Below are 25,979 nucleotides of genomic sequence, written 5' to 3'. Positions count from 1 at the left end.
AAACTGGTTTGGGGGAGGATGTATGGGTGAATAGTTGGGGGTTTTCCAAAGAGAACTGTGAAGAGGAGCCAACACCCAGGAGGGAGGGAGAAGGTGCTTGGCCACAAACCCTATCTTACGCCCGATTTCTTCTCCTTCTGCTTCTTGCACACCACGTCCAGCTTCCAGTCCTTCCACCTGCTCTTGTGCAGCTTGATGGGAGCATGAGCTCACTACCTCCCATTCATCTCACGCCTGGTGCGCACATGGTCTGCACATAGTTGCTAGGGTCCTTGAAAGCTGACTAACCCTTGGTCTTGCCTCAGACTAGTTGCAGATCACCTTAGCCTTAAGAAAGGATGGGAAGCGGCTAACGGAGCATGCCAAGATGTCATCATTCACCTCATTGCTCAGATCCCCACAGAAGATGTGGAAGTCATCTGCATTCCACTCCAGCAAGCTAGGATCCTCCCAGGTGCTGAACAAATGCAGTGTTTCAACTTCCCTGGCTTTCTTTCCTTCTTTCCTTACCCAGGGTCTCTGGGACCTCCAAAACTATGAGGCCAAGGTGTAGGGGCTGGGTCCATGGACTCAGGGCAGGAGTCCAGAAATGCTCAGTGGGGGCGGTAGGCTTCCCTCCCACACTTATTCTAGTGGGAGGCGCTCAGACTCACGCTCAGGCAAAGGCGTGGAAAAGGCCACTGGTAGGATGAGCCCAATGACTTTAGGACCAGCAGTGGTGCCTCCTGCCTCCACAGCAACCAATGCACTAGTCTTCTCCAGCCCAGCTGCTGCCGCCACCATGCCCCTTCCTTCTCTTTTAGGCCCAATGCCAAGGCCTAAGCCCAGCTCCTAAGGAGTTGCTGGCCCTTCCAGGAGAGGCCTCAGAGCAGCCATGGAGATGGGAAGTGGGGGCCAGCCACTGGGGGCAGCATCATAGGTGGCCCACAAGGACCAACAGAACCAGAGGTGGGATAACTACCAGCTGCAGAGGGAAGAACACAATCTGCTCTCTGTAGTAAATGGGAAATGAAGGCCAGATGCAGAATAGGGGTCCTCTGGGGGACCACAGCTACATGCCCGAGCCTCTGGACTGCCCAGGTGACTCTAATCATCAGGGCAAAAGCTAAGTGAACCACTCACCATGGGAGGAACTATGAGTCCAAGAGTCTGTTTTGGTCACAATAATTTGGTATGTTTTGGTCACAATAATTGGGCAAATCACAGGAGCTGCTGGGACCTGCATGGGTACTACTGTGGGGACCCTGGGTGCAGGAGGCCCAATAGCTAGGATTCTGGTTACTAGAACCCTCAGAACATCCTGCTCAAATCTGCACCTCCATCTCCTTCAAGCATTCCTTGCTGCTCTTGTCCAGAATGCCTGTGCCAGTCCCCAGGACTATAGGTCTCCCTGTACCTGGGAGTCCCAGGGCTGACCCTACCCGCTAATGTCACCATATACTGAATGGGAACCAACCAGAGCAGGCTACTATTGATAAGTCCTTGATATATATAAATTAATGTTGATAAAATAACATGAATTTGAGTCTTTTGAAACAATCAACAAATATTCATTGACCTCTTAGTGTAAGCAAGCGCTTGTAGATCTGTGAGTCCCAGGCAAGGTATCACCTTTGATTCTACAACTTTTGGAATAACGCTATTTCTAAAGAATATCATTAAAATGACTAAATATGCCAAATATTTAAAAAAAATCTTAGTGCTACTTTGAAATAACCATGTGCAAAAATTTGGGGGGGTAGGGAAGGGGCAAAGGGTGAGAGAGAAATCCCAAACAGGCTCCACGCCTAGTGCAGAGCCAGAGCAGGGCTCGATCTCACAACCCTGAGATCACAACCTGAGCTGAAATCAAGAGTCGGAAGCTCAACAAACTGAGCCACCCAGGCGCCCCAACCATATGCAAATTAATCAATCTTAAAGGGCAGATTTTTTTGTTTAGCACTTCTATTAAAATTTTATAAAACAATTTTATAACATTATTTACAATCAGATTCTACCATTTCATTCTACCATTCACCATTTCTCTTGTTGATTTTATGAGCTATTTTGCCCATTGACTGCTTTTCTATGATCATATAAAACTAGTGCATGAAACCCCAGGTAGAACAGATAGCCAATAAAAATTTTTATAGAGCCATTCAAGTGTTAGTTACATTTCTGGCACATACAGAAAAGATATAGAGTAGTCCATCTGGAAAAGGCGAAGAACAGATTCAAGCAGGTACAGCTAAACGTACATAAAGGTTAAATGTTTGCATCAAAATCCATTAAGCTGTTTTGCATCTTAGTACAAATCCATAATCAACAAGTGTTTGCCAGGTACCCACCAAATGCTCATCTCTAGGTGCTAGATTCTAAGGGAGAAGCAAAGGACATGTGACATATTTTCTGTTTCCAAAGAGCCCCAAAATATTTATAATTGAACAACTGAAAATCACCTCTGTGCTACATAGACTTGTGTTTTTTTCAAATCTCAGGTTACTCTACTTTGCAAATCTTACATGTTGAGTTAAGGGTACTCCAATCTGTCCTATGCATATCTGAAAAGTACAACTAACTTACATAGCTTCCTTAATTCTACCAAAATGTAAATATTTGGAAGGAGGCAATTGAAATATATGAGTTCTTAAAAAATATTAGAAGAAAGGGGTGCCTGAGCAGCTCAGTCATTAAGTGTCTACCTTCAGCTTGGGTCATGATCCCAGGGTCCTGGGATTGAGCCCCTCTTCGGGCTCCCTGCTCAGCCTGCTTGTTCCCTGAAGCCTGCTTCTCCCTCTCCCACTCCTCCTGCTTGTGTTCCCTCTCTTGCTGTGTCTCTCCCTGTCAAATAAATAAATAAAATCTTTAAAAAATATATATTAGAAGAAAAAGATGGAGAGCAAATGGGGACAAAGGGCAATAATAGAGAAAAGAAAGTGAAACTTGACTCCCAATCCCCCACCCCACCCCCATTCTGAATGGGGCTCCTGTGTCAGAGATGTCTTAAACCAGGAGCTCTTTTCAAGAGGAACTACATGCCCACAATATAGATACAAATAATTATGAAATATTATTTATAACTTCACACTTCCATTGGCATAAATGACATCAGCAAAAGAAATTATCTATAGGTGAAGGAAAAGAACTCAAACTCAAAACAAAAATAACCTGTTTATATATTCCCAACCCAATTTTCACTCCTTATAGCCAGCCATAATCTAGCTACACCTTTCCCACCTCTTTCATGGTGGTTGCTCAAAACTAAGAATACTCACTGTCATAGAATTCAAGATCGATTCAGTTTTTATGAAGATTGGAAAGAGCAAAGCAATCAATGTGTCCCCTTTGTCATACACAATTTAACTGATTCTACCATGTCATTTGTTGTTCTCCAAAAGTTTCTGATTTAAAAAGGAAATCAAACTATGATGATCCATGAGGAAACTTGTTTTACTAGTGAGTTATTCTCAGATCTTCAAGCCTTTCTTTATAATTCAGAAATGATGAATGTTTAGTAAGATATTTGCTAATTTACAATGAGGCTTGGAATTTGATAGCTCATTGATCATTTCATAAGGAAAAATGCTTAGAATAAGAATGCTCTGAAAATATCATTTTGTGGGGTGCCTGGGTGGCTCAGTCGGTTAAGTGCCTGCCTCCAGCTCAGGTCATGATCCCAGCGTCCTAGGATTGAGCCCCTGTCCAGCCCCTTGTCAAGCCCCCTGCTCAGTGGGGAGCCTGCTTCTCCCTCTCCCTCTGCCACTCCCCTTGCTTGTGCACGCTCTCTCTCTCTCTCTCTAATAAATAAATAAAATCTTAAAAAAAATAAAAACCTTAAAAAAAAAGAAAAATATCACTTTGTAAAATCCACTTCCAGCTCTCCATGTCATCTATGATCCAGCGCCACCCAGATATCCATAGTGCTTCTGGCTGGTTGCTCCTTTGTTGGCCACCTGTCTTTACCCCTGCCCAGCCCCATCAAGTCTTTCTACCATATAATCCCCAAAATACAGAGAATGAATTTAAATATGATGGTGAGCTAGCCCAGAAGAAGAAAAGAGTTCTGAAAATTCTTCAAAATCTTAGCAAGATCAAGAGGGATGAAGAGGTTATGGGGGCTGAGAAATACATACTTGATGAATAAAACAATGAAAAACTTAATGACATACATATCATTGTTATATTTTATATTTTACATATGTTATATCACATTATTATATTTTGCCGAGAAGGACCCTAAAATTCTCAGAAGTCAAGTGATTTGTCTCAAAGACCCTCACTACCAAAAAAAGGAATAGCAAAAATCCATACTTGATCTGATTTACAAATTCATGTTTTTTAAGTTAAAACAATTAAGTTCTAAACCAAATTTCAAACTGTAGGTCATGATGCCTAAATGGGTCATAAAATCTATTTAATGGATTACCAATCAACATTTTAAAACATAAAGTGGAATAAAGAAAAATAGAATGTACTGTGGATGAGCAAGTGTTGATTTTGTTTGGGGTTTTTTGTTCTGTTTTGTTTTGTTTTTGGTGAAACTTTTCACAATACACAAGCATACATGCACACACATGTGTGTCAGAGAAAGAGTGTGTGCACACAGGTGGTCTAGACAGCAAAAGAAACAAACAACAACAACAACAAAAAAAACTAAGCAGGTTTTGGCAAGACCCAAGACATGAGGGCATCTTGGGGAAACTAGGTATCTCAGACTGAGTAAATAAAAACCTGACGTTCACCAAGACCATTCTAAGAGAGGAGTGGTTTCTATGGTATGCTTATTTGAATTTCCTGAATTTAATCATTCCTATTTTTGATAAATGCTGCAATGCAAACATGAAGGATGATGACTGGACAAAGGAGAGTTCTTCACTTTGAGAATACAGGCGAAGTCACCGCTGAACCGTGTGCACATCCAGGGCTATCAGCGGGTGTGGTGCACTGGAGGCAACGCCCCCAAACCAGAGTTCCTCATTTCTCTCCGTTACTAGCAACAACACGATTTAAAGTTTCTTCATTAGTAAAACGGGAAATTTCCCACTCTGCCTACTTCAGATAGTTATTTTTAAAAGTCTATAAAATAATGTACGTTTATGCTATTTTGAATCTATAAAATAATACACAAATGTAAAATATTATGATTTCCTGGTTAGGTGATAGAAGTAATAAATGCATATACTCCTCACTCCTGTTTTCTAGCACTGAGATTTGGTTAAATATGATGAGTTGAATTGAGCATTTTTGAGTCTAACATATATAATGTTTACCTGGACTAGGGAAATTATTAATTCATGCAGAAATGATTTACTTTAAAAAGTATTTTCAGTTCTAATGAAACCTAGGAAGCAGACAGGAACCTGGTCCATTAGTAATCATCCTTGTCAATAATTCAAAGAACTGCTATTTTATGACTGAAAGCTTTAACTCTCCTAATTTAAATGTTTTCACATAGTCTCATTTCTTTGGTTAATTTTTATGAGAAATAATGGATAAATTATTTCTTTCATATTTGACTTCACATGTGCTAAAGCAAATCAGCATATGAAGCTCAAAGGAAGAACACTATTTGAGCTACTTATTATGATAGTCATGGGTTAAAGAGATTTAAATATTAACTTTAAAAGTTGGCAGCAAATTATTTAAATAATAGCTAAAACTTATTATAACTTATTCTTAAGTGTCAGTCTTGGTTCTAAGCTTTTAATTGCATTAACTCACTTAACCTTAAATTGAACGTTATGAGTTATGAACTACCTGGTGATTCTAGTTTAGAAACTATACTCTTAACCCCTACAATTAAAAAAAAAATCTATGAACCCTGCATTATAATCCTATTTAGCTTTCTTCAGACTTCAATTTCTCATTAATTCTCTTTGATATTCTGTGGAATAGGAAATATCTCAGTCTCTCATAATAAGTCAGTAGTTAAGGAGAAAAATTATCCCCTTTCTAGACATAGAATATACAAATGTGTCAAAATTAGAAAGGAATTTTGTAATGCATTCTAAAATGTTATTATCATATCCATGTCAAGCTTAGCTAGTTTTAATTTAAAGTAAAAAGGAATAGATTTGTTGATCCCTTAAGTTTCTTACAGTAATAAAATTCTGTGGTTCTTAAATCAGATAACAGTAATGGGAGTATAATTTCCAGAAGATTTTAAAGAAAATATCCAAGAGAATAAATCTGGTATTTGTATATTTATCACTGACTCATTTAATATTTCAGTCGACTCATCTTGAAAGAGGGCATTACAAACCTGGATTTTCTCCTTCTAACATAGAATTTATCAAAATCAGTAAGCAAGGAGAAGGAGTACGTATCAGAACCAATCAGTAGCTTTTTTTTTTTTTTTATGAAATGTAAGAACTCCTTAGTGCTGCAGCCTGGAGTGGATGTGCCTCCAGGGGCCAAGGATGAGACTGAAGTAAGAGGGGAAAGAGTGGGGAGAGGGGAAATCTCAAAGGGAAGGAAAGCAAGAAGGGAGAACAGAACCTAAAAAAGTTCCACAGCTAATTCCAGTATGTGCCCAGCCTCCTACTTCTTCTTTTTTTCCTTTTTTATATTTTTTAATTTTAAGTAATCTCTACACTCAACATGGGGTTTGAGCTTACAACCCTGATATTAAGAGTTGTATGCTCTACTGACTGAGTCAATCAGTGGCCCCCCCATCCTCCTACTTCTATTCTAAGTGAAGAAACAACTTTGTACAAAATATTAAACTCAGATAAAAACATGGTACAGAGTTTAAATTTAATAAAGACTAGAGAAAGCTTAAATTCAAAACAAAATAACTGTTGAATATCAATTATTCACATATTAAAACATTTACTGAACATTTATTGTATGCCAAACTGTGCTAGCAACCAAATCTACATTTCAAGATACCCATATAAAATAAAAGTCTAGTAATGTTATTAGAGAATTTCAATGACTTCTAATTTTCTCCCCATTTTTTACAATTTTAATTAAAAATAAGCCAAATTTGGTGTGCTGGACCCTAAAAGAATATGGAGAGATTGAGGAAGGAGTCAGACAACAATGAAGTTGGCTTTAGGAGTCTTCCAAGTAACACACTGTTACTCTGCTTTCCATCATTATAAAATGATTCCTACAAATTGCATCTCATATCAATTTCCAGTTTGTCTAAGACTCACAAGCTGGCTTAGTTTATCCTCTGAGCAATCACAAAGTTTGGTTCGTTTTACAATTTAGTGCATTTGTATTCTCTATTTATCTTCCCAGCAAGGTTTATCATGGGTGAGAATCAAATCCTATTCATCTTTGTAAGCTCTACACTTAACATGGCACCTAGCACAAGAAAAAGGATACTTCAAGAATGTTTGACACTCAGTGAGCTAATGAATAGTATGTACCATATGGAGGTAAATAGGCGTCTGCTTAATTCATCCAGTTATTCTACATTTGTCAGTAAATGTAGTCAGTGCATGGACAAATCAGGTACCAATATGTCTATCTCTTAGCCTTTGAAAACACAATCAGGAAAAGTTCACTCTCTGAAGCTGAAGCTGGTTAACATGAACATGTGTAAGAGGAAATTAGATCCTGAGAGAAGCACTTAATCTAAAGGGGCTTTTCTCAGTCTGGAATCCCTTGATGTGTTCTTAAGGATCTCAGGATTCTCTGAGAATGTTTTATTTGACATTTTCATTTTAGTACCAATCTAAAAAAAATAATAGAAATATATTCTGGATCATCTGGATAATCACACTTAATTAAATACCATCTAGTAATTTCTTGGTCATGACACAATATGACTGTGTCAATTGATGCCAAGTGATCACTGAAGGAACACCCAAATTTTAATGAAGTATTTCTCAAACTGAAGCATATGGATGTATTCTCAGGGTTCAAAAAAAGTTTCCTCTCTACTTAGAAGAAATACTGCCTTAAGAGATGGTTTGTAAACATAACCTGATAAAACTTGGGTCTTTCCATCTAGAAAGCAGAACAGATGTTTGAGGAGGCATGACCAGAACTTTCCTAACTATTACACAGAATTATAAGTTATCTGAAAGAAATAATGACAATTCTGATTAAGGAAGGAATAAAACTTGTTAGAACTTCCCCCAAACCTGTCCATCCAGCTATTCTAGTTTGAGTGAAATCATCAATTATGGCTATACAACTTAATTAAGTTCTATCTAACTGCAATTGTCAGAGCCATACTTTGGTCTCCTGAGTGTGCATAACACAATGGGTTTTCACACATATAATGTGAGCCCCTAGTAGTCCCCTTTGAGATAGAGAAGTATGTTGAGAAGATTATAAAGTACGCAATATAGTGATAAGCATATTGTAGATGTGCAACAAAGGTAACTCTTATTTGATATCATAAGTATTATTATTTCTCACTTCAAGAATGGATAATTTGAGACTCAGACTAATTTAAGTGACTGGCCAAATGTCTGTGTTCATTCAATTATTTATTTATCAAATATTCATTGGATACTTCTTATGTGCCAATCCTCACTCAGTGGAGCTATATTCCATGAATAATCTTTAAGATCATTTTATTCGTCCCCTTACATGCATCCTCAGTTCACTTGTCTTTATCTATTCTATACATGCTTAGCTAAACCACATTCCTGGTTGTATGTAACACTCCATCTGAGTCCATGCCTGACTATGGCTGCAAAAGAACACACATCCATGAGCTGGTTGCGATCCTTAAGTAGGCTCTTAATGCTGCCTGGCAGTCACACTCTGCTACCCTTGCTCTCTCTCCCACTTTCCTTGATGAGTGTTTCCTGCCTTCTCTCTCCTCTCAGTTAATGAATCTTCAACCCTCATTAACTCATTAACTCATTAAGCGGCTCAGTCAGTTAAGTGTCTGCCTGCTCAGGTTATGATCCCAGGATCCTGGGATCGAGTCCCGCATCGGGCTCCCTGTTCAGCAGGGAGTCTGCTTCTCCCTCTCCCTCTGCTGCTTCTCTCTCTCTCTCTCTCTCTCTGTCAAATAAATAAATAAAATCTTTAAAAAAAAATCCATGTCTTTTAGTCATTGAAAAGAGCATTCAAGAGAATTCCCAGGGCAGAAATTGCTCTGTTTTCATCTAAACCACTACAGCAGAGTACTTAAGAAGACAGTCACAGAAATACTTTGCAAGAAGCTAACCCTGGCATTTTTTAAATGAAATAAGAGTTGTGCTTCAAACCTCTTCATAAATCTGTGAGACAAAACTTTTGAGAGTTATGGACAAGTAGCTGATGAAAAGTCTTTACTGGAATTACCTTGCATTGAACAACTATCAACATTGAAACTGAAAATTCTGGGGTGCTTGGGTGGCTAGTCAGTTGAGTGTCTGACTCTTGGTTTCGACTTGGGTTATGATCTCAGGGTCGTGGGATCGAGCGCCGCATTGGGCTCCTCTCTCAGCTCAGAGTTTGCTTGAGATTCTCATTCTCTCCCCCTTTGTTTCCCCATCCCCCACTCTCAATCTCTCCCTAAAAAATAAATAAATAAAATCTTAAAAAAAAGAAACTAAAAATGCTAAGTGCTCAAAATACTAGGCAGACATTATTCAAATCCAGTCTGAATCGGCACTACTCAGTATAGAGCAAGGACCAGTATTAATGCACCGAAGAGAATTAGAGAATAATACAGAATCCAAAAACAAAAGGGCACATATAACCAGAACCAGACAGATACACCACCATTTGCTTCTTCTAAATGAGAAGTCAAATGATAAATAAGTGACAAGATTATTTGCAGATATATTTGTGCTCCATTTAACTGGTTAGGAAACTGGATATAGTTCATTCCCTAGACCATTAATTCTAGGAGTTTAATTCTCAAATAGTCATCTTCATTTCCTTTATAAATTCCCAGGCTAATACAATTGGTTTTGGTATTTTTAAAGAGGGGTCCAGACTGGATGGATCCAAATGGCATTGGTAAAAAAGATTTTAGTACCAGGAAAAAAAAATTAGCTTAATTTAACCCAGACAAAAAGAAACTGTTACCAAATTCCTACTAAATGTGACCTTTCCTATTTGATGACACAAGCTATGAGAATACCTTTTATCATCTGTTCTGCCTATGAGAACCAGCACCACTTATTATTATAATAGGGATTATCATTTGCTACTATTTATTGAATGTGCAGTTTCCTAAGCATTTTGCAAACATCTCATTTAATGATCATAACAATTCTATGACTCCAGTATTGTTAAGATCACTATTTTACAGTTGAGAAAACTAAGTCTTGGAAAAACTGAATGCCCAGAGTCACATAGCTGGTAAGTGGATAAAATGAGAATATGGATTCCAGCACCCACATTCTTAAAGTGATTTCCAAAAATGCTTTGTGGTCTGAGTCATAACTATGTGAACATATGAGAAAGTCATTGTTGGGTGTACCTTCTTGTTGGTAAAGGCTGATATTTTAGGAACATTAACATTATTTTGAAAATGGTGCTTTGACCTTGCCTTCTGTTTCTGAGAGAGGAAGCACAGGATCTAACTGATAATTTTGGACTTTTACACCTCAGTAGTAAAGGGTCAAGACCAAAAATCAGGACATGTTAAAAACTGTTAACTTTCAGTGTTATATCTAGGAGTATGGCCAATAAATGATAAGTAATCTACTTTATTTTGAAGTCACTGCAATGAAACCAATAAATTTTATCCATGGTAAAAGTACCTGAATCTTCTAAGCCTTTTATTGATTTTAACTGGCTATAAATTTTTTATGAAAAAGTTATAGAGTCTATTTTTAATGTCTGAATGTTAACCTTGTTTATAACATTATTAGACTGGGAACAGTTACTAAAATAAGAAAAGCATTAGGTATACATGAGTTTTAGATAGGGAGCAAGTACTAAGATTTATTCTCTTTTTCTGAGTGTACAAGAGATAATAAAATAAATTTCTAGTTTAATCTTTTAAAGAAAACAGAAGTTAAGAGCTCTGTAACCATTCGGAAAAGAAAAATGAAGATTTGAATTTGTTTTCTTTTTTTTAGAAAACTGTTTTGTGCCAAAATTATGAATTTTTCTCATATCCTTTAAATGATTAAAAGCCAAATTGTATTTTTGGATTAAGTTTCAAGATTCTCATGGTAGTTATGAGAAAAATTTTACAAAGAAAAAAATTTTCATCCAAATTTTAGTTTAAGGAATCTTAGAACGCCAACACATGTCATATTTTTGGAAAGTTGGTGCAGCCCAGATTGCCTTTCATTGAGAAATATAGCAGGGTACAGAAAGTCCTGGTTTCTATGTTACATGTCATGATGCTCCCCACAAACCCAGGCTTACTAGCAAAATAATGGACACTTTTTCTTCTCTTCCTTCATATGCCTTATTAGCTTTGAACTTTTACATATTTAGATATAGCAGTATTTTGGCTAAAGAGTTGCCCTCTTTGCCTTCCTAGGTGTTTGGACATTATTTTCTGTTCTATATTTTATTTGGGTTTTAGTCATAATCCTGGTAGTGGTGCTCTTTGACTTAAAAGTTCTTTTAAGTATGGGGCACCCGGGTGGCTCAGTTGTTTGGTGGCTGGCTCTTGGTTTCAGCTCAGGTCATGATTTCATGGATCATGAGATCAAGCCCAGCATCGGGCTCCTTATTCAGCGGGGAGTCTGCTTGAGGATTCTCTCCCTCTGCCCCTCCCCCGACTTGTGTTTTTTTTTTCTCTCTCTCTCTCTCAAATAAGTAAATAAACAAATCTTCAAAAAAATAAAAAATAAAAGTTATTTTAACTACTATTATGTTAATTTAAGGATGAATCAAGTTCTTTTTACGTTAACAATGGTAGATTAAAAAAAGATTTGAGCTTCAAGATAAAGGAAACCACACTGTACACTCTGAAGGGAGGATCCCAATATCTCAGGAACATTCCTGCAGTAGAAAACACTTGCACATGGGAGACAGACAGATCTGTGTGACCCTGAGAACATCACTTAACCACTTGCGGGCTCTGTTTCTGCATTTGTAAATTCCAGCGAATGCCTACTTTATAACATTTGTCTCTGCTGATTGATGAAGCATCACATGTAAAACCCCCAGCAGAAAGGCTGATACACAGTGGCTAGTTAACATTAGTTACTTTTTTTCTCTAATCTCTATTTACTGTACATTCTTGAATAATAATAAAGACCAACACCAGACAACAACACTTTATACCTAGTAAATTCAGATGATTGAGGAGACTTGATCTCATATGCTGTGTGGAGGTCAATTTTAATTTTTCTGATTCCTGGAGAATTCTATATAGTAATTACAATTAGAAAATGTACACCTTATTCCTTTCCAAAATTTCATAATTTACTTTGCAACCCAGGGACATAAGATTGAATATACTTGTTTTAGAGATTAGAAAAGTGTCACTTTCTGAATTGAAATGACTTGATAAAAGTGGAGATGGAATTTAAATTTCAATCTGGGCTTTAAGTTTTGTGTGGTTTCATGACATTGTGTAACCTTTTTACAAAAATAAATGTTCTTCCCTTTTATAGCAACATGTTAGTAGACAGTTGGCCACTATAAGAAAAAAATATGTTAGGTGCTAAAAACTTGTTGAAGTAACTCAAGAAGTTAGGTTAGTCTATGAAGCAGATAAGAACTGAGTATCATTACTTTCTGTTAACTTAAAATTAGCCAGAACTTTTCACTTCCCAGTCAGCTCTGTCAAACATACACACACACACACACACGCACACACACGCACACGCACACACACCACCAACATTTAGCACACTGTAGTGAACACTGAAGTCTACTAGACACTTTATTCATGGCATAAAAATCTTAGTCAAAAATAACACAAAATTTCAACATCCATGAAACCAAATAATATCCAAGATGTATAGAGTCGTTATTGAATGAATATGATGAATGAATAATCCAAACACTTCATTTAAGCTAACAGTTTCAAACTCTTCTCATTCCAATCCATTTTTTAAAATTAATTAGGGAGAAGGGGGGAAATAATTTTTATTTTATTCTGTCATTTCTTTTTTTGAGAGAGAGAGAGAGAGCACATGCATGTGAGCGGGACGGGGAAGGGGGGGCAGAGGGAGAGGCAGAGAATCTGAAGCAGGCACCATGCTGAGGGTGGAGCCTGATGAGGGGCTCCATCTCACAACCCCAAAGATCATGACCTGAGCTGAAATCAAGAGTCAGATGCTTCACCGACTGAGCCACCCAGGCGTCCCTTTTCTCTTATTTCTTTATCCCAAATTTTAACAATCAGTTGTCCATTAGTAAAACACATACGGCAGAGAAGAAAAGAAACCAGGGTCTGGATAACTAGTTTATGATAAATGAGAAATAAAGCATTTTTCTCAGTCAATATTCCCACTAAGAGCAGCCCAGATCATTTCCCAGACAAAACTGACATTCGGTTGTTATTTTTGATCTATCTACTTTGCTGCAATAGTAGGTCTAGATACAAATGCCTGAGGCTTCAAAAGTCGGTAAGGGGATGAAAATGGACTTTCATAAGTCTGAATCACTGATATTTTAGTAAATTCAGTAGACAAAAAATAACCTGGGGCTACTGGCATATATCTATAGACAATGAGTGTTTCTTCATTGTGCACAGAGCCATGCCCTTACCTGATTGCAGGTATTGATGTCTATGCCCCCCTTCAGATATTCCACTACTTTGTCCAGGTTGCCTGCTCTGGCAGCACGGAGAAAGCTTGCATTGCTGTCAGACTGTGAGGGAAAAAAAAAAAAAGAAAAAAGACCTCCAGTGAATTATTGTTAAATAAAAACATATCAAAGACAGAAAGACAGAAATGTTTACACTGCAAGTAAGAAAAGCTTTGGTTGCTAAACACTCCAATATTGAGTTTAAAACACTGAAGAACAATTCAGAGGATAAGGTAGCAACTTCATAGTATTTCTAGAGAGTTGTTTAAAGTCAACGGGAAATATGTTCTGCTATATTAAAGAGTGTAAAAGAACTCTTAAAATAAAAATTGTTCCTGCTTTATTCTCAATCTTTAGCCACATTTGAAGATGAATTTACACTACTCCCAAATCCACTGCTACCCATTCATTTTCGCTTCAAGATGCTTGTGACCTTATAGCGAGCCTAATGTCAAGCCAAAAAGGAATCCAAAACGTAAAAGAAATTAAAAGGACTGGGCTTCTTTTTTTTTTTTCCTTTTTCTTTTACTGTTTGGTTTCTCAGATGAGTCTGAGGGAGAATGCTGAGTATGGGTCACTTGGCAGTCATCTGTCCTCATTACAAGGGAAAAACAGAAAGCTCCGAGGATGCTTTGAGGAAAGAGGAGAGCACTAGTTGGCAGGTATGGACGGGGCCAATGCAAATTTTGTGATCCCAGTGATTTTGGAAAAACAAGATTAAATTTAACCCAGCTGACACAATACCAAGACTAAAATCCCTTGGTAAAGACAAGCACTCGTAATGGAGGCTGCTTTTTAACTCCTCTTCTTCCCCCCAGAGCCTCTCAATATCTGATCCTGGAAGAAACAGCTGAATTTTCCCCACAGAACGTCCAGAGGAGAGCTGCTCCAGAGGTGAAGCTACCGTCCCCCGGCCGCTCTAGCTTGCCTGCAAAGCCTAACTTTCGAATCTTAACCCAAAAATGATGATAAACTTTGTAGGTTCCAAGACACTGATGTAACTTTATAATCCTTCTTGTGGTATAGTATCTGACTAAAGAGAACGTGGTAACATGAAATGGGATGTCACTGACCTACTAGGAAGTGAGACACAGTTGTGACAGCTCATAATCCAGCACTTCTCCCTGGTAGGCTCCCCTGCCTCTCCCCCTTGAATAATGTGTTTGGCAGGGGCTCTTGGCACACTCTCTCAGACCTATTTATTATGACTGGTGATGATGTACAAGGATAGAAATGGAAGTATTTTCTCTGGGAGTCTCAAATTGGGAATTATTTGCATATTGTTAAAATGATTTACACATGAGAAGACGGAAAGCTGTAGGACCAAATTACCTCACATTTAACCCAAATACCATAATGACATATATTTACAAATCAGACAGATAATGTATGAAGAGTGGAAAGGTATGACCGAAATCTGTACATCTGGAATTCATGCCCTGATCCTGTAGAAGTGGATCACGGTCTGGCTGCTATCCGACCATTCTTCCCTCCCTGCACGGCCACCATGCCTCACTCTTCGTCCCTCCTGAGAGCCGTGCCCATGGCCGGGTGCCCTAAGTATATCTGCAATGCTGCAGTGACTGAGTTGTGACTCATTTTAAAATGCCTACTCTATGAAATTATTTTGTGGTTTGCGGCAAATTCTAAACTCCAGGAAGATTTTCCACCTCCGGTTTCTTGCCACAGCACTTAAAAGAGAAAGATAATGCTAGGCTTTATATTCTGTCAATACCTCACAGGAAACATTTACTGTAAAACAACTAAAATTAAATAATATTCGGGCACAGATAGAAAGTATGACATTATTTGACGTATAGTTTTAAAAAACAAATCTATGTGCTCTATGTTATATATTATATTAAAGATTATGCCTAGAAACTACTGCAATGTTGTACATGAGACTTAATAATTAGAGTTAACATTTATCATTCACTGGGGGTCAGGCACACAGCTAGGGGAATCAGCCGGATGTATTATATCCTTAATCTTCACAGTAATACTATGAGAGAGAAACTATTATTATGATGCTCATTTAATAAGTGAGGAAAGAGGTTTCGAAGGTTTCCAAGGCCACACAATTATTCATTGGAAGATCCAAGATTTAACTTATGTTTATCAGCCTAGAGCTAGTCTTAACTGAGGCTCTATCTCACCTCCCCAAAGCATCAAAGCAGATGTTACTACAGATACCTAGCCTAGGAGCTATAGGTTTGTTTCAGTTGTGAGAATCACTGTTATGCCCTTGGTCTACATATTTGTGTATGTAAATCATGGCACTTGCTAAATACTCAGCTGGATCGAGAATTCCTGGCTGACATCCCTGTCCCCACATCTCTCAACCATCTATAGACCTAGAAAAAGTATGAGGTGGCTTGAGAAAAACTACTTAAAAACATAATCATTTGAGAATGAGGAAAAGAGGTGGTAAAGCACACATTGCATTAAAAAGCCAGTTGACTATCTCTGTCTACATGCCTAATCTGATTAAGCTCAGGAACTAAGATCAGGGTGCCCTATCATTCAAAGTAGAATAAGTAGAGCTAGAGGGAGCACCCGATCCAGAAGGGTTGAAGAAACACATGCAGACATGACTGCAGGAGCTTAAAGGAAGATGTTGGTCTGAAGGGAGCTGGAGGCGTCACTGAGGAGTGCCCAACAGACCTTCTTAGAACCTTCTTTAGGGACAGGGCATGACATGAAAGACTGCTTTTGCTGTTACATAACTGGTTTTCATAACTGGTTTTCTCTTTTCTGAAGCAAACTTCTAAAATGTAGGTGTAAGTTGAAGACTTGCATCCAAACCCTGGAATTTTAGCAAAATATCTTCCCAGTATTCTGGAGGGTCTAGCTAGACCCAATGAAAAGGCAACATCTGAGTCATCCAACCAGGGACCTCTCCAACAGTGAGTCATGGTAGCCTTTGCTGTAAGTTGGATTCTTTTAGAACCTGTTAAAAAATTTGGTTCTCCTGAAGTGAGAAAATGCAAATAAATGAAATAAATAAAATGAATAAATAGATGAAAGTGTTATTAGAAAACAGTTCCAGAACATGGGTTTCAAGAACAAAATTAAAATGAGATATCAAATTTTATGTATAGATATTGACATCATTTTAGATGAAAAGTATAGACCTGCACGGAAATATATATTCTTTTCCTACTTCCACATAGACACAGGCATACCATCCGTTACAATGAGGTCAATCTGTGATTAAAGCACTTGACACAAGAGCTTAAGATAAACAGTAGTCAGTCTGGTTACCTTCAATCAACACAGAGATGAAAGAGGATTCAGGGACTCATGCACCGTGAGAGATGCAGAAACTTTTACCATACCGTGTTTCCCTCTGAGTATGACAAAATTAATTATTTCCAAATTAAGCGTAAGTACGGGGGAAGTATGCTTTCAAAATAGATTGTTGTCTCCCGGTTCAACCAGAAGATTTCACACATAACAGCTCAATAAAGAGAAAATGAGGCAATAGCAGCTCCTTGGGGGAAAGTTTCCAACAAATGGAAAACTAACCTCTTTCTGCTCTGCTGCTTTATGTCCCTAGGACTCCTAAATCCTAAAACCAATTTTACTTATGCCTATAAAGTCTGATTCTGGACAAGGAATTCAAATGCTGAGCCCCACTTATTTTCATCTGCAACAGATGGATGTCATTAAAACTTGCCCCTGTTATAACCCTGGTGTGGCATCTCAAGCCAAGAAAGAAAAATGTCCTTTAAAATTCCTCTTGACACAGTTCTGTACATTTTTCGTATCTGAATGTTAGAAAAACAGAATACTTTCTTGGCCCCCAGCAGGGTGGACATGAGAGGCAAGAGGAATGTGCATTCACAAAGCCACATTGTATCCTAAAGAAGTACTTCCCCAGAGTCCGGAGGCATATTCACAGCCGTCCAGGAGTTTGCCACAAGATTTTTTCTTCTTAATTCTATGCTTACATTTCAATAATAACCTAACAAAAATATAAGCATCTAGATGGCTACCCTTCAAAGAGTATGACCATGTAATTTTGGTATAAGCTTTTGTGCTTATAATTCAGTGCATAACAAATGAAGTAGAGAAGACACATAGATGCATGATCTGCAAAACGTTTTGCTGTGGGTCAGAGAATGATCAGAAAATCTGATCACTATACATGGCACAACAGCACACATGATAAAAGAAGAGCAGTCAGCAGCCACATTCAAGGAGCAAATGAACAAAAGGCTCAGATGCTATGTTTGCATGGTTCAACTCGCATCGACGATTAGCAATGAGTGTAATAGAAAATCCGTGGTGAAACTTCTCAGTTCCCAATTTCACTTTTACTGGATTACAGATGTACAAACCTTTGCCGCAATGCCAATTTCATCTCCGAGTAAACAGAGAGAGGTTTAAATGATTATCAAATGGCATGCCATTAAAACGGACATTAGCGAATTTCCCTGATATCTTTAAGGTTTATTACTCTGAAGTGAAAAACAAAACCTTACAGGATTAATAATGGTTTGTACAACCTACACAGAAAAGATATTCGTTATGTTATTTTCATCGAAGTCAAATTCAGAAGCATACTAAATTATAGAAATCTGAGGTTAGACCTTTTTACTATTAAACCCAATATCTTACTTAGCTTTAGTCAGTTCTATCCATTCTATTAAATTGGAGTCAGGTATTTGAAGAAAGCTCATTTTGTAGTTTTGTTTACACTTAATTTATAAAACTTTCTTTTTAGCAATGGTTTAAGATTTTTAGGAGTTTTGTGCCATCTGTTTTTACATTTAAATTAACACTATCATAAAATAACAACCCAAGAGGTCATGAACTTGCTTTTGTACTTTGAAAGAGTAGACTACATTATTAAAGTTTGAGAGGCACTGGTGTCACGAATAGTAAAAGTCAGCCAGCAGCCTCTACTGGGCTCAAGACAGCAAAGCAGAGCACCTCCATTTCAGTGGACCCTCCCCAAATAATTGGCTGGTTAACCTGAAGGAAAGCACATGTTCCTTGTGGAATTTTAATAATTTGCTTATTTTCTTAGGATGCAGGTATTCCTTTATAAAAACAGGATGGTTTATCAGCCTAGCTGAGGTCCACATTTTTATGATGGTACAAAAGAAATAAAATGTATTAAAATAACTTGAGGGGAAAATCTTAATAGGAATATCATGAAATAGAGGACATTTCTACAATTCCTTAGGTCTCGCCCTAGAAATGTTGGACAAGTTAACTCCATCCATGTCCAGCAAATCACGAGTTGTATGATCTTAAGTCTTTGTGTACCTCAGTTTCCTTATTAAAAAACAAATGTACCTTGTAGAGTTGCTGGGGGAATTAAATAAGATGATTTGAAGGTGCTTAGCCCAATGACAGGTACAGAGGACACACTGAGCTTGTTTTATAATCGTGGTTTTTCTTGTAAATGATAAGTGCAAAATAACAACGGCAAATCTCAGTATAGACGCATACGCATGATCTTCTTCAAATATGAAGGTTGTTGCCAGAAGACCAGAATATTTGAAAATACTCTGAGGTGTGCAGGCGCATAAGGACAAAAAGGGAAACAGAATGTGGTGTGTGTGGTCTGTGTCCAATAATAAAGATTTTATAAGGCACCCTTTTTGTGATATATTAATGCTTTTCCTCAAATAACCATACTTTTGTATAAGGTGTGCTGGATTGTATAAATAATTTAGGTCTTTTAGTAGCTCAAATTGTTATCACTATCCTGTTATAACCAAAAATTGGGGGGCAATTGAGAACTGTGCAGTAGATGTACTAGAATTTTTTAGAAATAACTTCACAAGGTGTCATTCTGCAGTTAGAACACACGTATGACAGGTAAAACACCACACCACAAAATCCCACTTGATAACTTTTATTCAGCTGCCACTAACAACAAAATCTGGTATAAATCATAAGTCTGTGCACTTTAGCTCCAGCATGCAGATTAACCTACATTTTTAGTGTCATTTCAATAGGTCTTTAGATTGCTACTAAGTACAATACTGACAGGTGATTAATATTCAAAGAGCATTAATGCAACTTCCCCAAAGATTGTTCTTATTCCAGCGACCTATGTGCTAAAAAAATTGGCTGAAATATAGGTGTTCATAATTTTACTTTTAAAATTTATTTAAAATAATTACTACACATAAAATTGAGACTTGGGATAAGGACAATAACTGACTTTAACTAAACAGATAAATTCCACCTGAATATTTTAAGCATATATCTTATTGTGCATGAGATTGTTTGAAATTACATTTTTATATAAAGACAAAGGATTTTTTCCCTTAGTATTGCATTTGGCATTGATTTTTCTTAAAAAAGATTTTATTTATTTATGAGAGAGAGAGAGCCCTCACTGGATCTAGGGTGGGGGGAGGGGCAGAGAGAGCAGGAGAAGCAGACTCCCCTCTGAGCAGAGAGCCTGAGACAGGCCTCCATCCCAGAACCCCAGGATCACGACCCAAGCTGAAGGCAGATGCTTAACCAACTGAGCCACCTAGGTGCCCCTTGACATTGATTTTTACTAGCACACTAGGTAAATTATTTCACTCATCAATGATTTCCTTAAGATTATCACTTGCAAAAAATAAGAATAGCAATAGGAATAGGAATGAACATAAACCATATCTATACATATCATCAACAGATCTCACAAAAACAATGTCAAGCAAGATAAGTCAGACCCCAAAAAAGAACATCTTTATGATTCCATTTATTAAAGTTCAAAAACTGACAAAACTAATCTATACTGTTAGGAGTCAGAATAGTAGGTTCTGGGGGAGCCTGGGTGGTAGAGTTGGTTGGGCGGCTGATTCTTGGTTTCCACTCAGGTCGTGATCTCAGGGTGGGGAGATCAAGCTCTGTGAGGGGGCTCCACACTATGTGTGGAGTCTGCTTGGGGCTCTCTTTACCTCTCTCCCTGCCCCTCCCCACCTCTCACTCTCTCTCTCTCTCAGAAATGAATAAATCTTAAAAAAAAAAATAGTAGATTCTGGAAGGAGGCAGAAAAACACATCTGGTTGCTGATAATGTTCTAGTTCTACTTTCTATATTTCTAGTTCTGGGTGTTGTAAATGGGTGTGACAAATATCAAGATGAACATTGTAATTCATGCATTTTTGTATGTATGTTATAATTAAATGAAATGTTTACTTAAAAAAAGATGGTGACATTGAAAACTAAGTTGTTTTTAATTTACATAATGGTAACAGAATCACTGAAGACTAAATAGATGAAAACATTAGTATTCAAAAGCAGTATCTTTTTCTCAGGGTGGAAACAATTTTTCTAATTCAGAATGTTCGTATTATGCAAGGCTTTTAATGAAAATATATTTAAGGTACTACTCGGTCTAAAAAACAATGCAGAGTACTAAATATCCACAATTTTGTTCCTTAACTCAAAAGGTTTCCTGAGTCAAATTTTAAAGCATCTTTTCATTAGTTGTTCTGACATCTACTGAGCTTTGCAATTATAAAAACCTAATGATACTATTTGATCATACATTGATTATATTCTTCCTTTAGCATTAGTAAAAGTTATTCCACTTTTCTTATCCTTTGCACATATCACACAAATAGTACTCTCCCGGTCTTCAAAATGCTTACTACAAATCGAAGACCAGATCTGCTTCATAGATCTCAATAGTTAAATCTTCTGGAATAAACATAAGTGAAGTAACTTGCCACAGACAATTTTATACCTTAAAAAAATTTCTGTACACTCACTTTTCTGTGACACTAACTTTTCTGAAAACTGAACCAAAATATTAATAATATGATGATGTCCTTCCTCAATGAATTAGAATTACTACACAAGAACACAAAAATCCTAAATAGTAGAATCCATAACTCTAAGCCAGAAAAGACATTTGTGATGTACCCTTGATAACTATTTTATACTTCAAATTCCCTACATGATTTTGAACTTTTCGAAAGTTCTTATATATGTCTATTTTTAAAAGGATTATTGAACAGAGGAATATGAATTCCCCAGTTAGTATTTCATGACACATAAGTCTGACTTGAAAAATGACTTTGTTTTGTTGACATTAGTTTGGCTTCAGAAAATGTTTCCATATCCAGACTCATTATTAAGATGCTTGCTTATTGTAATGAGATACATCAACACTTTCACTAAAATGGGAACTTTTACAAAGATAGGTGGAAACATTCTTTAAAAAAAACTTTACTTATTTACTTGAGAGAGAGCAAGAGAGCACGCACATGAGCACAAGTGGGGAGTGGTGTGGTCAGAGGGTGAGGGAAACAAGCAGATTCCCCACTGGGTGGGGAGCCGGACCCGGGGCTTGATTCCAGGATACCAAAATCATGACCTGAGCTGAAATCAAGAGTTGGACACTTAACCAACTGAGCCACCCAGGCGCCCCTGATAGGTGGAAACATTCCTGATTGCTTATAATTCTCGCTTGCCTATTTAACTTTATGGTGAACTTAAATAACTTCTCATTAGGCAGAAAATCCACAGCTTCTGATTACTTGCATGCTAGCATATGTTCTGCCTATGACTCTGAAACACCTACAGAACTCAGAAGGTCCATCACTAAATACAACATGTCAATTTTTCTGAGTTTAAACGGGGAAATGGTAAGTTTGTAGATTTCACAACATTTACAAATCTCTATTAAGAAAATCAGAATAGTAGGAAAAACATTTTGCTGTAGCTGTAATTCAGATGTCAGATTAAGGAACTTGAGATTCATCTTAAAGACTTAAATTGAAGAGCGTTGCCCCTGAATATTGCAGATTTTTTCAAGGGATAAGATACTCTTTGGGAGGTGTCATTTACACGGACAGATTTCAGCCATCACTGCCTCAGTCAAGTAAGAACCTTATTTATTAGTTAATAAACTACTGAACAAAAGTTAATACTATACTGTTTGAACTGGTATATTGGAAAAGTCCTGCTTAGTTTTTTCCATTCAAGATGTTGACGATGCAAAGGTAAGCAACAGAGTCCATAAATCCTATACCGAATATTATAGGTTCTCCATAGTATTCCCTAATATTTTCAATAGCTAAAGTAACACGGAAATCTGCCTTTAACATGCCAACAATAAAAATAATGAAAACTTAGAGATCCACAATAGAAGTTGAATAATGCATACTACATCCACATACAATTGAGTCCTTAACAATTCTCTGTTATTGCTCAGGGATCTCCAACTGGTATTAATTGTGTGTAAAATAATGAAAAAATTAAATAACCTGTATCCCAGACCAAATCTCTTTTCTAATTTCCAACTAGCTGGACATCTCTGTAAAAATGTTCTGCCAACATTAAACTCAATATGCCCCAAATGAATATGGGCCAAAACACAGAAGAGTTTATCAAGCTTTTATGCAATGTTCACAAATTTCCAAAGGAATTTCCCTTTGGACTGTCACTGGTCATAAAAAGGGTAGGATTTGTAAATGAATAATAACCAACTGTAATAACATTTAGGTCAGGAGAAAAAAGAAAGCTTTTGATATGATTGGGTAACAACATTGAACTCTTTAAGGAATCTTCTCTCCACAAAACTCTTTTTCATTCCCTGACTAATCAGCATGTTCAAGTTTTATAGGACCTTTGTGGGGGAGAGATATTTTAGAGTTCATCCCACTGCTATACTTAAGGACCAGGATAAATGGATGTGAATTAGGTTTCAGTCTCCCTTGAAAGCTCTTAGAACTGTCGGGATATGAAAAAACAAACCCAACCAAGCGAAAGTATCTTTCATCAATGTTTTATCATCCAGGCATCCTACAGTGTTAATTTACTATTGCCCTTTTGAGGTCGGCACCGCATTTTTATCCCCATTTGTCTGATTATTCTTCAGACCATCTGCTCTGAAGCAGACATCACTCAAACAGAAGCAGCCTCGTGACACAGCACAGATGAGGTGCTGACCGCACCCCCACGGATGGCACATACTAAAAACTAGATGGCTTCTTTAGCATTGAATTATTCAGGATTGGGAAAAACAAAAAAGTACATTCTTGCAATGAAAGCTTCAGAATGGCTTATTTTATAATATAACCACTATCTTAAAAGAACTTGCATTTTTTTCCTGTCATGATATATATCCTTACACAGTTGATTTTCGCGCAGCCACATTAAGAAGTACATGGAAACAGAGAAGGCTTTTTGTTTACAACAGTCTAGAGTATATCTATAAGTGTCGGTCAGATTGATTTTTTCCAGGGAGATCGCTTAATTACAGCTTAACAACGCCACACTGTGACAACCTCACTCTACTTATTTAAATGCAGTTCTGAACTCATTTATACTGTTTCTTAAAAAAGACCAAGTTAAAGCAAATGCATCAGTTACCCAACTCAAATTCTTTATTTTCCTTTTTTTTTTTGAGTACACAAGTCCCACAATATTAACACAGAATTTTGAATTCATTACTTTCTAATATAATTTCTTGTCTCAAGACAATATATTTATTTTCTAGGAATAATAGACCCAAGAATTCTGATGTGCCACCCTTGGAATTTTTTTTTTATTTTGGAAAAATCTTTCTAATTACTGGGTGTCAGGAATTTCAGCATGATAATTATGTTGTTTATTAGAAATAATTTGTGTGTCTGTAGTCCCTTTCATTAAACTGTCATTAAGTTCATTGTCATCAGTAAGTTGGCAAGGGCCCATCTTTCTATGTGCATATAATTTTTGAGAAGCTGTTTATTCGCCCCATTTTCTAAAGTATGTGGGTCCTGAAAGGACATGCCTTCAGCCTCTTTTACATGTTTGTGATGATATACCTGGACACTGAGTACCAACAATGAACTTTAGAAGGCAAAATTACAATTTGAGTAAGTCAGCATTATGCTAAATGTAATATATACAATCATTTTTACATCCATTTCCTGGCCCCCATCATGCTGGTTCAGTGGTAGACAGCAGAATGTCAACAAACTTCTTCAAATGAAATTTTAAAAAAACTAAAGAATTTGTGGGTTGCCTGGGTGGTTCAGTCGGTTAAATCAAGCCTGACTCTTGATTTTGCCTCAGGTCATGATCTCAGGGTCGTGGGATTGAGCCCCATGTCACGTTCAGCACTCAGCCAGGAGTCTGCTTGGAATTCTCTCTCTCTCCCTCTGCTCCCTCCCCCAACTTGTGCTCATGTGTGCACTCTCTCTCTCTTGCTCTCAAATAAATAAATCTTAAAAAAAAAAACTAAAGAACTTGTAATATATGCACTGTTTAAGGAGGAAATCACTTTTTTAAAAGATTTTATTTATTTATTTGACAGAGAGAAAGAGAGAGAGCACAAGCAGGGAGAGTGGCAGAGGGGGAGGAGGGAGAAGTAGGCTCCCCGCTGAGCGTGAAGCCCGATGTGGGACTCAATCCCAGGACCCTGAGATCATGACCTGAGCCAAAGGCAGACGCCCAACTGACTGAGCCACCCAGGCGCCCAAAGGGACTCACTTCTAAGTTAGACTCCCTAAATGGCCTTGATTAAATAACAGCAGGGTCTACGGTTGTACCTACCTAAATGTGTATACACTGGAAAAATCATAGCTTCAGTTTAAAAAAAGTATAAACAATTAGTCAGACCACAAGTCTATTATTTTGATAATAAATAATTAAAATAATTTAATCAGTCCTTAACAATAAATTATGTAGTCAGGAATCAGACAAATATTTTGAAGCACCTACTGTGTACCAGGCACTGTGTTAGATGTAAGGGATTGAATGTAGAAAAAATATGATCCATCCTCTCAAAAGATTTTGAAAGAGTCATTTTAGCTGCAGTACAGTCCATAAATCAGAAGTGGGCAAAAGCGGATCCAGGGAGATCAATTTAGAGGCAGTAGTCCAAGCAATAAATGCTTGGTTTTGTTTACAAACATAGTACAACCAAATATGTTTGCTCACAAACATATTTAGACATAGAATAGGAAGAGCAATATAGTGTTTGATGAAGTTCTTGGTGATGAGTCAGGTGGGAAACACAGCAGTCACGGGGACTAGCATGTGCAAGGTCATAGTAGCATAAAAGAACGTGGTATGCGAAGAACGCCAAGTAATTCAGTGCATGTGAATTACAAAGAACATTTTGAAAACGAGAAAGAAGTAAAATTCTAAAAGTCAGGTACTGCCCAGACCATGAATGCTCTTATATGCCATCATAAGAAGACTGTCACCTTTCGGGGAGGGAGGCAAAAAAAGCCAAGATCAGAATGTTGTTTTAAAATAGTCACTTTGGCGACATATGGAGGATGAGTTAGAGGGGAGGAGAACGGAGTCTGTGAGACACCTGGAATGCTACTGCAACAGTCCTGATGAGCCGTGCCATCAGGACAGCAATGTGAACAAGGCACAGTCTGTCATATAGGGAACAGAAGCTATAA

General features: G+C 37.5%; 1 protein-coding gene and 1 pseudogene across 39 annotated transcripts in view; both read right to left on the bottom strand.

The window, feature by feature from the left end:
- ANK2 (ankyrin 2) overlaps window positions 1–25,979 on the bottom strand; it is a 317,165-nt gene that overhangs the window by 175,508 nt on the left and 115,678 nt on the right. For all 39 annotated transcript variants that reach the window (XM_027597295.2, XM_027597312.2, XM_027597302.2 and 36 more), the window contains exon 2: window positions 13,570–13,671. In XM_027597295.2, the coding sequence (XP_027453096.2) occupies window positions 13,570–13,671 (102 nt within the window). The remainder of the gene's footprint in view (window positions 1–13,569; window positions 13,672–25,979) is intronic.
- LOC113924473 lies at window positions 111–3,225 on the bottom strand (annotated as a pseudogene).

The sequence above is a fragment of the Zalophus californianus genome, chromosome 2, assembly GCF_009762305.2.
Source record: "Zalophus californianus isolate mZalCal1 chromosome 2, mZalCal1.pri.v2, whole genome shotgun sequence".
Taxonomy (NCBI): Eukaryota; Metazoa; Chordata; class Mammalia; order Carnivora; family Otariidae; genus Zalophus; species Zalophus californianus.
This window is presented reverse-complemented; position numbering and strand designations above follow the sequence as displayed.